Source organism: Podarcis gaigeae (assembly GCF_964106915.1).
Source record: "Podarcis gaigeae genome assembly, chromosome: 13".
NCBI classification, from domain to species: domain Eukaryota; kingdom Metazoa; phylum Chordata; class Lepidosauria; order Squamata; family Lacertidae; genus Podarcis; species Podarcis gaigeae.
In genome coordinates this window covers 24127522-24141796 of record NC_139689.1, presented here as the reverse complement: position 1 = coordinate 24141796, position 14275 = coordinate 24127522, and the positions used below count along the sequence as shown (strand labels likewise).

Genomic DNA, 14275 nt, shown 5'->3' with positions numbered 1-14275 from the left:
GGCTGACTATCTTAGCTAAATTGGAGAAACTGCATATTTTGTGTACTGCTATTTGCTTTATGTATTTTGACCTGAATGGGTCTTATGACCATAATAAAGGTATTGATTGATGGACTGGCTAATTGAAAGAAATGATTTGCTACCTCATTACCATTTTGCTTGCATTAACTTGGAGTAGGCCTCAGCCTTTATGGTGCAAAGGAGCCATTTTAGGGAGCAGCATCACGTACTTCTGAAAAAATGGACAAGCACATGGTCAGAGACCACTGAGATAATATACAATGTCAACATGTCATGAGGAAGTGGCTTTATCAGCACACATGCTCTACCTATCTTGTAATCTTCCTAACGGCTCTAACTTGTGTCATATGAGCTGTACTGTGGCTTTATAGCACCATGAAGCTACATTTGGAAGGCAAAGAGGGAAGATCCTCATTTGTCACAATACTGTCCCTTCAGTTTGGGTCAGGATTTCCAGATAGGTGAAAGCCTCAAAGATATCCACTGCTCCAGTCAACTCACATTACCTGACACAGTTCTTGTACAACTGTGGACATACTGTGGGGCATCAGGATGGAGAACCCACAGCATGTTACATTTCTGCTAGTTGCTTTCATTGTGTCATCTGCTCAAGGGACTGCCGAGGTAAGTCCTATGTCCTTCCCTGCTTTGTGTGGCTATCGATGAACAAAGAATGACTAATTAGAGGAGGTGCAGAGAACCTTTGGCCCCTCATATGTTGCTGAACTACAACTCCCATCATTCCTGGCTACAGGCCATATTTGCTTGGACTGATGGGAGTTGTAGTTCAGCAACATCTGGAGGGCCAAAGATCCCCCACTCCTGAATTAGAGAAAGCTAGGCTTTCTCTAACCCAAGGGTTGCCCCAAGTTTGGAAGGAATCTACTGTGGTAAATCTTGGCAGTGCTAAGGAGATGGCTATGGGCACTTAGGCCTTGCAAGAAGGTCCATGGGTTCAGCAAAAGTTCCCTATATCTTGCCATTGGATTAATATGTGATCAAATGCTTGCTCTTCCAGAGTCTTATTCTGTTTTACTCACAACTGATTCTTAAAGATGGTGAAATTGAGAGACAAACAGAATTTAGAAAGAGAATGGAGTATGCAGTTGTGAGCTGACTCAGGTTATATGTCTCACGCTGAGGCATCTAATCATAAGCCTGCATTTTTTATCAAAGCTTATATATTTCAATCAGGGCCTGTATCTTAAAGATTTTCAAATGTTTCATGCCAGGCAAAAGACCAGCTGCCTAAAAGGCCTTGGCAATGTTTTTTCCTCCTAGACAAGGGGCCCCCTGATTTATAGCAGAAAACAATTCTCAAAGTCGTAAAAAGGGAAATTACAGGCTGAGAGCAGACACTGATCCTACATGTTACAGAAGATAAAAAAGCAGAGATAAACATAATTAGGAATGAGTAAATAATAAAATGATACCATGTGCCTCCCAGTAAAATGAGCCATATCTTCTTCCTAAGGTTAAAAAGGCCAAGAGCAATGGAGAGGCATCTAGCTGGCAGAAAAAGAGAGCATTTTAAGGAAATCTTTTAAAGCTGTTTCTTTTTTTTAAACTGAGAGAGTTAAAGGGCAATAAATGTTGGGAAGAGCTAATGGGAAAGCAGCTGGCTGGAAAGGAGGGGTGAAAGGAGGGGTGTAAACTGAAGAGGCTTCTTTTGAAGCTGTTTTTTTTACTGAGTTCCTTTTTTACTTTACAAAGGCCTTATTCCTTTTAAAAGGCTACCTATGATAATGTATTAAATATATTGGCTTAAATGTAATTATGCAAAGGATTTAAGAAATGCTAGATTCTTATTTCATATAGTTGTAAGAGTTTTAACTATCCTGAAATTAAGTCAGCCACCAGCCTAGCCCCCTGCCAGACAGGAGACGCCATAGAGCACTCCTGATATATAGTTGTCAGGCTTTTTGTTTAGAAACCTTCAAATGAAGGAGATCTTTCAATGTTGATGTGAACTCAAGATCCTTGACATCTGTTGAAGATAAAAATTCAAGATTAACTATCTGTTTTGGAAGGCAATAGGGCAAGGAGGGCAAGAGGTGAGCTGGTAATTAAGATTCCTTGTTGAGACACATGTAAGATATATTACTACTTATTTGTCATTTATAGATGGAAGAATATATAGCTCTTTGTGTTCCATAAAAGGACAGAAGGAAGTGGGTGTATCTTTTGTGATTGGTTCTAGCAAACAGCCAATAGGAATTTCAACCAGGCTGATTGGACAGAGGCAGCCACAGGAGGAGCAAGGGGGCTGGATTAAGGAAATATAAGTGCTGGCCAGAATGGCAGGAGGCCAGGCCAGAGCTTGGTAACCATACCACTGTGCCTCTCATTTATTTGTCTGACAAATAAATTATTATTTTAATTTCTCTATTGCTGCGTTGAATATTTCATTCCAGCTAAGCGTTAACCACAAGCAGGGTGCTACAACGCCTCTTTCTTTTTTTGCATTATATGCCTACTGACCAAACTAAGACAATAACCTTTGTTTTGTTTTTTTGAAGCTGTCTGGGTGGTGTTGTTAGGAATGAGCAGGCTGTCTAACGGGACTTTTTTCCAAGTCAAATATTTACCACCCATGATGCTGCCATGCCCCCACTTTTATCAGAGAAGGGAGATATAGGGGTTGATAGTGGAGGGTGGGTGAGAAGATGAGAAGTCTAACCTCAGCTGTACCTGGTGCGTCACACATCATTTCCTAATGTAATACACATCGACGTGCTGGATTACAAGTCCCTGATTCTTGGCAGGAAATTACATGCAGGGCACATAATTTGGAAAAACAGAGCAGCAACAAGGTATCTCCTTGACTGCACATTCTTTATTTGTTTAAAGCATTTGTATTGTTCTTTTAATCTGAAGATCTCCAGATGAAGTACACAACTTCAGTAAATTAATCAAATCACATCTATAAAACCCATAAAAATATATGGCCAAAGTATATCACAGGTGAACCTCAACAGCAATCACAAAAAACCATGCTCCAAGCTGGTGTTTAATGGAAGACAATGTAGACATCAGCTGGATTTAAAGGGGCAGGGAGTTCCAAAGCTGAGGCAACACCATAGAGACCCGTCAATGTGTCTCCAAATATAATCTACAGTTCCTAAACATGATATGCATGCAAGACCTCTCCTTGGCTGTGTGTGATGCATTATTACCTTCCAGGGATCATGGGGTTTTTAATAATGCTCCATCCCGTTAAGTAATGATGTACAGCGCATGTAAATTACAAACAAGGAGAGGCTAAGGCTCCTGCTCTCCTCTGTATATTACCCTTTCCAAAGCCCATTCTGGTCTCCTGCTCCTGATTCAAATGAGGCCAGCCTGTTTGAACACTTTAAGCTCATCCATTCTCTGCTTGAGGTGAGGCCATGTGGTGGAGGTGATTCACCATTCAGCCAACAATGCATAGGATGCACCCTCTTGTCTTTACAATGGATTGGGAGCCTTGTGTTGTGAACAGCAAACTGTCGTAAATGTTTTCTTAGAGGGCATATGACTCATATGATGCAATTATCAATTTGCTCCAGGCTGGCTCCAGTGAAATGTCAACAAATAGATCCCAACCGATATTGAACATGGCACATTACTCCCTCGATGACAAGTATGAAGGCTGCCTGGCGAGCATGCAGAGCATCCTGACATCTCTCATTCTAAGTGAGCTGAATATGTCTGAGATCTATAAGGAAGCATGGGAGGAAGGACTGTTTAATTGGCAGGAGAAGCAGTCCAAGTTATACCCCAAGAATATGGAAGAGCTCTCTGAAGTGGCTATCTGGGCATACACTGGGCCTTCACTCTACATGGAGTTCAATGCTGCCACCCGCACAGCAGGAAAAGGGCCTGAAGAATATGAGGCCTACCCTTTCAAGTCCCTGCATTTCCTCTTAACTCAGGCAACCCTGTCATTCAAACGAAAGGATCACAAATGTGTTAAGGTCTACAGGGGCACAGATGTGAAGTTTTCCATCAATGACCTCTTCAGGTTTGGGCAGTTCACTTCCACATCAGAGAACTTGAAGGTGGCCAAAGCGTTTCAGACTGTAACCTTTTTCGAATTGTTCACCTGCGAGGGGATTGATATAAGTGAGATGTCACTTGCGAAAGAAGAGGAGATGTTGGTCCCTCCTTATGAGATTTTCAAGGTCATGTCAGTTGAAGACACCCCAGATGGCCAGACCGTAGATGCCAAGTCAGTGGGGACTTGCAGCTACCACAACTGTGCTTTTGAGGGGAAAGGTAACCAAATGGAAGTTACTGGGCTTTTCATTTTGTGTTTTTTTTTAATAAATTTTTATTAAGATTTTTAAACATAAGTGCAAATATAATAAACAATGTAACATATATCATAACATAATTTCTTAACTTCTTTGGACTCCCTCACGTCTTCCGCTCCCACTTGCATCATTGTCAATTCTTGCCCGCAATTTATCATCTTGTTTACATTCTTATGTCCCATTCATTTAGAATATAATCTAATAGTTCTCCCAAAAGTTTATGATTTTTCCTGAATCTCACTTATCATCCTAATTGCATCTAATTTAGTGGTGGTCAATTATTTATGATCTAGCCTCCATCTTAACATTCAGCCAAATTACAATGCTTTTTAAAATAAATCTTAAAATTCTTCCAATCTTCTTCAACCTTCTCTTCTCCCAGGTCTCGGATTCTGCCGGTCATCTCGGCTAGTTCCATATAGTCTATCAGTTGCATCTGCCACTCTTCCAGTGTGGGTAGATCTTGAGTTTTCCAGTGCTTAGCGATGAGTATCCTTGCTGCCCTTGTTGCATACATAAAAAATGTTCGATCCTTCTTTAACACCTTCTGGTCGACAATACCCAAAAGGAAGGCCTCTGGTTTCTTAGTGAAGGTATACTTAAATACCTTTTTCAGCTCATTATATATCATTTCCCAGAAGGCCTTCACTCTAGGGCAAGTCCACCAGAGGTGAAAGAATGTTCCATCATTTTCTTTACATTTCCAACATTTGTTATCAGACAAATGGTATATTTTGGCAAGTTTAACTGGGGTCATGTACCATCTATATATCATTTTCATTACATTTTCCTTCAAAGCATTACATGCAGTGAAGTTCAGCCCGTTGGTCCACAACCTTTCCCAGTCCTCAAACATGATATTATGCCCTATGTCCTGTGCCCACTTTATCATAGCCGATTTAACCATTTCATCTTGTGTATTCCATTTTAACAGCAAGTTATACATTCTTGAAAGTACCTTAGTCTTAGGTTCTAGCAGTTCTGTTTCCAATTTCGATTTCTCCACCTGGAACCCTAACTTTTTGTCATTTTTAAAAACTTCATTAATCTGAGCGTAGTGTAACCAGTCTCGCACTTTATCCTTCATTTTCTCCAAACTCTGCAATTTCCAATTGTCTCCATCTTTTTCTAATATTTCCCAATATTTTGGCCATTTGGCCTCCATATTGGGTCTTTTTCGGGCCTTAGCTTCCAGCGGTGAAAGCCACCTTGGAGTTTTATTTTCCAATAAGTCTTTATATTTTGTCCAGACATTAAACACTGCTTTTCTGACAATACGGTTCTTAAAGGCCTTATTGATCTTAACCTTGTCATACCATAAATATGCATGCCAACCAAAAGCATTGTTAAAACCTTCCACATCCAATACATCAGTGTCTTCGAGAAGTAGCCAATCTTTTAGCCAGCAGAAAGCTGCGGCCTCATAGTACAACTTTAGGTCTGGCAGGGCAAAGCCCCCTCTTTCTTTCGCATCAGTTAATATCTTAAACTTAATTCTGGGCTTTTTGCCCTGCCAGACAAACTTAGAAATGTCTCTCTGCCACTTCCGGAAGCACTCCGTCTTGTCCACAATCTGTAGTGTTTGAAACAAAAACAACATTTTTGGCAATACATTCATCTTGATAGCAGCAATTCGGCCTAACAAAGAAAGTTTCAATTTTGTCCAACTATCTAAGTCTCTCTTAATTTCTGACCAACATTTTCCATAATTATCCTTAAAAAGACTCAAATTTTTTGCTGTTATGTTTACCCCTAGGTACTTTACTTTTTTAACCACATTGGGCTTTTCATTTTGTGGGGCACCAGTTCTAATTCCCCATCCCTCCCTGTCTGGGTTGGGTTTGGTGTAGTTGGGTGGGAGGGCAGAAGTAAATCTCATGAAGCAATTGGATGTGTGATTTTTTTCTTCATCCAATACCATCCTAAATGGATGAGGGGAAAACATGTTTTCTTTTCTGTATAGGGTATATAATCAGTTCTAAAATCCTCCTCCCATTATGAACTAGACCAGAGGTTCCCACTTTTTTGGCCTACTGCCTCCTTTTCAGAAATTGTTTTACTAGTGGCCTCTGGAAATCTACCTTCTTTAAGCATTTAAAAGCCCATGGGGTGGGGCTGGTGTCACAGACCACCTGCCATTGGTCCAATAGGCAGGCAAGCCATGATCTGCATCCTGGGCCTGGATAAGGCCAAAAAGGGTTCATCCAAACCCCTCACCTCCAGCACGACCGCCGGATTCAGGGGAGGTGTTGACCTGGTGGTCGGCATCACTAACAACAGATGAAACATGTCTGAAGAGTTTTTCAAAATTTTCTTATCTTCTTTCTTTATCCTTCCACAGCTCCCTTATTTTTATTCACCAACCTGAGGCTACTACCACCCCCACCGGATTGTTCTAGCACCCCTCAAGGGGCAGTATCACCCACTTTGGGAAACACTGAACTAGACAAATTGGAGAGACAGAAAGACAGAACTTTGCCCCTTCTAAGGTTCTCAGACTATAAGATGGGAATTGGGAGAATGGTTGTTTAAAGGGGGAAAAATACTTCTCTCTCTCTATTCTATAGGTTGGGATAATAAGCAAGCCTGTCCTGGACATCAAGGTATGTGACAGCCTGAGATGGAATTAAAACTTGGTGTTGGTGGTGGAGGGGATGACTAAAATGGATCTATATGGAGTGGTTTTTGGAATCCCTAGATTCCTCAGCACAAGAAAGGTTAGCCTGCAAAAGAAGATAGTTATAGGTGGGGGCCGTGGGGCCACATTCCTCCTGGGAAATCTTCTAGAGCCGCATGCCAGTGATGGGAGGGTTCAAGAACGTAAGTGGGCCATGCTGCAATGGATGAGACTCTTACTTTTGTTCACTTGGCTCCATTCCAACCATGCAAAAAACCCATAACCATACTTCTCGATCCTCCATCAGACAAGCAAGAGGTACCAGCAGCCCAGTTCAAGTACACATTCCAGGAAGGCCAAAGCACTCATGAGCAGGGCTGGTGAGGAATGTGGCCCAGGGAGGACTGGATAAAGAGATCCACAGAGTCACATTTGGCACGAGGGCCTCAGCTACAGTTCCTAGCATTCCCTGGGAAGAGAGATTAAACCTCTCTGGGAATTGTAGCTCTGGGTAGGGGATGGAAGTGTCCTGACAACTATCAGCACCCCTAACAAACTACGCTTCACAAATTCCTTGGGGGAAGCCACAACTGTTCAAAATGGTATCACGGTGCTTAAGAATGTATGGTGTGAATGTGGCTTGTATCTTAACCCATGTTGTTCTTTTGTTAGAGGGATATGTCACGTTTCTCAAGAGCAGATTGCATTCTTCTTGTGTACTTGTGGAAATGCATCTCCACACTTTGCCATTCTAGAATCACAGAATTGTAGAGTTGGCTCCAAGGGTCATCTAGTCCAACTTCCTGCTCAACTAAAGCATCCATGACAGATGGCCATCCAACCTCTGCTTAGAAACCTCCAAGGAAGGAGGGCCTACAAACTCCCAGCTTTTACTGTTCGACTCCTCTGAATCTTATGTTTATGACAAACACCACATTTCACAGTAGCTAGAGTTTAATATTTGTTTTTCAAGGAAGGGTAAATAATAACAGCAATAGTCTCCATTTTCAAACTCACCATAAAAAACTCATGAAGCCATTGCTTCAGGCAGCAGTCTCCAATCTTCCTCCTCGCTGCAGACTCTCTGCCATCAGATAGAGAGGGAGGAGAGGAGAGAAATAGTTTATAATAGTCCACACTTCATTGCTGAAGTCACTTACAGGCAGGTTAAGAGCATATTCCAGTGCATTTTCCCATTGTTTCCCTCAGGGCATTCCTCCATCATCAGGTTTTCTAATGCTCAATAAGTGCACCTTTATTTTCCACATTAGTTGCACACAATTCCCCCCTTTCTAACATGTAGAATAGCTCTTGTCATGGAGCAAGAGCTACATTATTTTAGTTTGTAGGTGGACTAGCCACATTCTCTGCTAACCCTAAAGCTTTGCAATGTGAGACTGAAACCACATCAGGGTGTGCCCTACTAACTTTTGAATGCATCTTCTGTCTTTTCCTCCACAGTGCTGTATTTCTGAAACCTCATCATCCCAGGGATGTCAGGTTGTGGCCTGCCAAGAATTAACGCTTTGCAAGAATCTCTGTGGCCTTTCCACATTGTCTATATTTGTAGATGGAGGGTCAAGAATCTGAAGGAATGCTGGCCCCAAATGTTCCACAGCAATTTTATTTTCCCTTTTACAGGTAGCAAAATGGGGGGAGGGGAGAGATATTTCATCACTATTTGAGAATTGCAAAAAGAGGGCAAAGGGAGTGGGGGATGTAGGTCTTATTTGTGGCCAGTACTTTTTTTTTCTAGAAAAATAGGTGCCAGTACTCACCATGAAGTTCTTGCAGTAAGTGTTACACTTTTAAACAAAAACAAAAAAAGAGAGGTGGCGGTACTGCATACACTAGACTCCCCCCTGAAAAATGCACTGCTTGTTGCAATGCCCCTCTGTATGGCTGGCAGCGAAAAGTTTTCCCTCTGCCCCCCCCCCCCAACATTCTCTGGGAATGAAAATACATGACAATGACTTATGTTTTCCCCTTGGGCCATGTGGCAAGTGGTGGAAATGTTCTCTCCCCCTAACCCCAGTTTCAAACCAGATAATTTTTGGCTGAGCCTTAATCTAAATACATGTGCATAAAATATTGAAGACCAGCTAAAGCAGATTAACAGCACAATCCTATAGCTACATATCCTCTCTCTATATATAGTATATCTGTTTACAGAGGTAAATCCCATTGAGTTAAATGGGACTAAGCAGGTATAGAATTGTACACTGATTTTCTTCTGATTTTCTTTTGCTTTGCATAATAATCTCCTGCACAGCTTGACTTTGGGGCTTCGATTTGTAAAACCACTTAATCTGATGTGTATGAAATAATTTTCTGAATTATCTGTCAGGGTTTTGATATAACCACATAATAAAAAACACTTTTAAAGACAACTTAAACTGGTGTTATTTTTGGTCTCTGCAATTTGAAAATACCTGTTGCTGCTATGCCTCTTAAAGGAGTAAAAAGTGTGAGAAGGGTTTTCCTTTGGAGGGTTTGGGGGGCATAATTCATAATCCCTACTGTTATATCACTGGGATTTTTAGGAGGTAGATGTTTGCCTATGTTACAATTGTGAAAAAAATACCCGGGCAACAAATAAAATAGAGCATTCAAAACCCTACAGGCAGCGGTATTTAACTCCATTTGGTGGTGGATAAGAAAACAAGGCTTTTGCCAGTACTGAGGGAACAGACTGGTATACAGGGTAGGAAGAGAGAATTTTCCTCAATGAGATGTAGTAACTTGAGCTATCTCTCTGTTTGGAATTTTGCTTACTAAAAAGACCTACCTGGGTATACACAACCTGTCTCCTCTGTTTTTTTGGGTTTTTGGTTTTTTTTAACCACAAACAGTATCGAGAGGCTTCAGAAGAAAGAATATTATATTGCATGTGGGTGAAACAGGGCTTCTTTTGGAATTGTCCTGAGGTTATAGTTGGCCTTTCCAGAGGAAATGCAATGTAAGACCTTTATTTTTTAAAAGGTGTATTGTTACACTCAATGCTATTTTCTGAGTGTTGAGAAATTCCAGGGGCATGATGCTTACATTTGGTTCCTTTAGCAAAGGAGTCATTGGAGGCTTATTTGCATTTTGTAATTCTTATGTTAATTTACAAATATAACAGCTGAGCAACTTCAACAGCCAAATTCTAATACTACCTACCACGTCAGACAGCCTCCCAAATTTTGTTAGCTTAAAGGTAAAGGGACCCCTGACCATTAGGTCCAGTCACGGACAACTCAGGGGTTGCGGCGCTCATCTCGCTTTATTGGCCGAGGGAGCCGGCGTACAGCTTCCAGGTCATGTGGCCAGCATGACTAAGCCGCTTCTGGCGAACCAGAGCAGCGCATGGAAACGCTGGTTACCTTCCCACCGGAGTGGTACCTATTGATCTATTTGTACTTTTGCATGCTTTCGAACTGCTAGGTTGGCAGGGACCGAGCAAGGGGAGCTCACTCCACCGCGGGGATTCGAACTGCCAATATTCTGATCGACAAGCCCTAGGCTCTGTGGTTTAACCCACAGCACCACCCATGTTAGCTTACAGTACCCTAATTCAGTTCTCCTTAGCCATTGTCTCAAAACTGCAGTCTCCCTTCACATAGGCATCACACCATTCTTAGGTATTTCAGGTATTTATTGGCCAGTCAAAAAAAAAAGGGGGGCGGGAAGGAAAATGCTCTAACAATCAGTTCCTATGGAAGCACAATGATACACTTAGAAGGAATAGATATTTTTATTGTGCCACACCAGCACCTGTATTTTGGACCCACCTGCTTATTGACACTAGGCTTTTGCTGTATTCTTTTTAGCGCCTGCTTAAAACAGGTTTGTTTAGGCAAGCCTATCCACACATGTAGAAGTCAATGCAAAATGGAACACCTAAATAATTGTACATCAGTACAAATGACAAGTATATTGTAACTATGTGCAATAAATGTAGACTGTTTATCAAGGCAAGCAAATCTCTTTTGTCCTGGGGCCTAACTGCCCTCACACAGAAGTAAAAAAAAAGAAAGAAAGAAAGGGATAATTCTTATGTATTGAGCTCCATGGGTGAAGAAGGGTGGAACAATAATATATTAATATAATAAATAGATACATGGTGAGACTGAGTCAAGATATGATTAATAAACTATATGGTGAAAGAGGATTGCTGATGTATTATAGATGGGAGGGAAGTTTGGAGGCTGTGAGAATGAAGCAATATATTTATTTATTTAGAAAACTATTTAAATATCACCAGTTGATAAATACAGTGGTACCTCAGTTTAAGTACTTAATTCGTTCCAGAGGTCCGTTCTTAACCTGAAACTGTTCTTAACCTGAGGTACCACTTTAGCGATTTCTGATCTCATCCTGAAGCAAAGTTCTTAACCTGAGGTACTATTTCTGGGTTAGTGGAGTCTGTAACCTGAAGCGTCTGTAACCTGAAGCATCTGTAAACCGAGGTACCACTGTATATCATGGTACATACAATACATACAATAAAATGAAAAACATCATAAAATGGTAAAAAAAGACCATTAAAATGAGTAGCTGATATATATATATATATATATATTTGCTTTCGTAGATTTTCACGGGTACAGGAATGCAGGTTTTGGTGTCCTCGGGTGTCTTCCCGTGTAAAAGTTGGGGTGTCTAGGCGACGTTTCGACGAGGTCTCACTCGTCATCTTCAGGCTGGTGCTTTCGGCTTCTTGTTACTGGAACAGAGCGGGATCTCAATGTTTGAGTTCCTATAAATACTGTAGAGGGGGTGTGGTGTCTAGCCTCCAATGTTCTGGGCAGAGAGGAAGTTCCCAGGCTAGTGTGCCTTTTCTTCTTTTGTTCCTTAATTACTTGAGAGATACCTTGAGTGATTTCTTGAGTGATATCCTGAGTACCACTTAGGTGGGTCATTAGGTGTGGATTAGTTGCTAAAGTCTTTGTGTCTTGACCTCTTGAACTTTGTGAAGAGTTTTCCTGAGAAGATGGCTGTATTGCACTTAGTTGTGCTTTGGCTTGGCTTCGTGTATAGGGGCGAGCTGTGGTTTTGTGGCTTGTGTCAGCCAGATCTGTGTAGGGATTGCAGGGGGGTGCAGCATCCGGAGGTGCCACCATGGATTGGCTACTGGATGGTGTCAGTAATTCATCTGTGGAGAGGGTCTGGGTTTGGGTCTGGTGTGGTTGATTGGTGTTGGCGTTCTGTGTGCCTCTGGATCTGGTGTCAGTTTTTGTGGGGAGGGCTAATTTCCAGATGTCTGGCAAGCGGGATGTGTCGTCACGCTTGTTCATGTTGTGAGGGTGTTTCTCTATCTCGATGGCTTCCATGATTATTCTCTTGTGGTGATGTTCCGTGTTAAAGAGCAATTTGGAATCTGCAAAATTAATTTCGTGTCCTGTTTCTTTCATGTGTTGGAAAAGAGAGGAAGTTTTTTCTTCTTTTTTGACGGCATTCTTGTGTTCTGCGATACGTGCATTTATTCGTCTGTTTGTTTGTCCAATGTACGTGGCTGGGCAGACTTTGCAGGGTATTTCATAGATCCCTTGGTTTTCCAACTGGATTTTATCCTTGGGGTTTCTGAGGATATTGGCTATTTTTTGGTTGGTGCAAAAGGCTGTTTTGATATTGTGTTTATGGAGGATTTTGCTAATTTTATCTGTAGTGCCCTTGATATAAGGAAGGAGGGCCATGCCATTGTTTTCTTCTGTGTCTTGGTTTTTGGGGGGTGTTTCCTTTTGGATTAGCTTCGTAATCCTGTTTTGCTGGTATCCATTGGCAATTAACACATTTGAGAGATTCTGTAACTCAGTTGTCAAGTGGTCTTTGTCAGCCAGGCGTTTGGTTCTGGAGATGAGAGTCTTGGCTACGGAGTTTATTTGTGCAGGGTGGTGGTGTGATTGTGCATGTAAGTAGCGGTTGGTGTGTGTTTTTTTCTGGTAGATAGTGTGTCCTAGGGAGCCATCAGGTTTTTTGTAGATTAGGACGTCAAGGAAGGGAAGTTGGTTGTTGGCTTCTATTTCCATAGTGAATTGTATTTTGGGGTGTAAGTTGTTGAGATGTGTGAGGAAGCTATCCAGTTTTTCCTTCCCGTGTGGCCAAATTACAAAGGTGTCGTCAACATATCTGAGCCAAAGTTTGGGTTTGTGTTCTGACTTGTCTAAAGCATTGGTTTCAAAGTGTTCCATGTACAGGTTTGCGATGACCGGTGAGAGGGGTGATCCCATAGGTGCTCCTTCTATCTGTTTGTATCTTTGTCCATTGTGGATGAAGTACGTGTTGGTTAGGCAGTGGTTGGTCAGGTCCAAGATGTATTCGGGGGGATTGTATTTGTTTTGAATAGCTGTCAAGGCTTCATTAATGGGCACTTGTGTGAAGAGAGATACAACATCGAAGCTCACAAGTAGGTCATTAGGATGTATGTTTTGCTTCTTTATTGTTTCTATGAACTGGAAGGAGTTTGGTACGTGTGAAGAGATGGATTCTGCATAGGGCTGAAGTTGCTTGGCGAGAAATTTAGCGAGATTTTGTAGAGGTGAGCCTATGGAGCTGACTATTGGTCTGAGTGGTGTTCCTTCTTTGTGTATCTTGGGGAGGCCGTAGAGTTTGGGGCATCTGGATGATTTTTCTCTGGGGATGATTCTTAGCTGGATTTCTTCACTGATAGGAGAGGCTTTTATTTTGGATTTGGTGGTTTTTTCCAGATAGGTGGTGGGATCTGTTTTTATAGGTTTGTAGGCAGGATCTTGGAGTAGCTTTGATAGTTTTGCTTGGTAGTCCGATGTGTTCATCACCACTGTGGCATTACCTTTGTCTGCTGGGAGAATGATTATGTTGTTGTCTTTCCTCAGGTTGGTGAGTGCTTTCTGTTCTTCTTTGTGTAAATTGCTTCTGGGTGGTTTGCTGGAGCAGAGGATGTTGGTGACTTCAAGTCTGATTTTATTGGCTTCATCTGGGTTGAATTTGGTTAGGCTAGCTTCGACTCCGCATATGATGTTTTCTGTGGGGATGCGTCTCGGGGCGACTGCAAAGTTGAAACCTTTGGAGAGTACTTTGGTTTCAGTTGTGGTGAGGATCCTGTCTGATATGTTATGTACTGTTTGTTTCATGGGTTGCTGTGGAGGGTGGCCGGGCTTCTGGCGTTTCTCTAGTTTGTGGAGTTTGTTGGTGTGTGTGTCTGTCTTATGTGAGGTCTCCGTTTCAGCTCTCCAGACGGCTAGTTGTTTGCATTTGTCCCAGAGTGCAGGGTGGATTTTGTTACAGAGTTTGAGGTGAAGAGTGAGTAGATCTTTGTTGGTTTGGTCTAGTAGGTATCTTTTCTTGTGTAGTTCGTTTCTGATTAGGGATAGTTCAGTTC

The 14275-nt window shown here is 41.8% G+C and overlaps 1 protein-coding gene across 1 annotated transcript; it reads left to right on the top strand.

Annotated features, from left to right (window-relative positions):
• Positions 1-412: 412 nt before the first annotated feature.
• On the top strand, positions 413-9323 carry LOC310829692 (erythroblast NAD(P)(+)--arginine ADP-ribosyltransferase-like). Its single transcript, XM_083708427.1, has 4 exons — positions 413-645; positions 3570-4278; positions 6884-6919; positions 8395-9323. Exons 1-4 carry the CDS (start codon positions 574-576, stop codon positions 8406-8408), a joined length of 831 nt encoding a protein of 276 aa, XP_083564553.1. The 5' UTR covers positions 413-573; the 3' UTR covers positions 8409-9323.
• The last annotated feature ends 4952 nt before the right edge of the window (positions 9324-14275 follow it).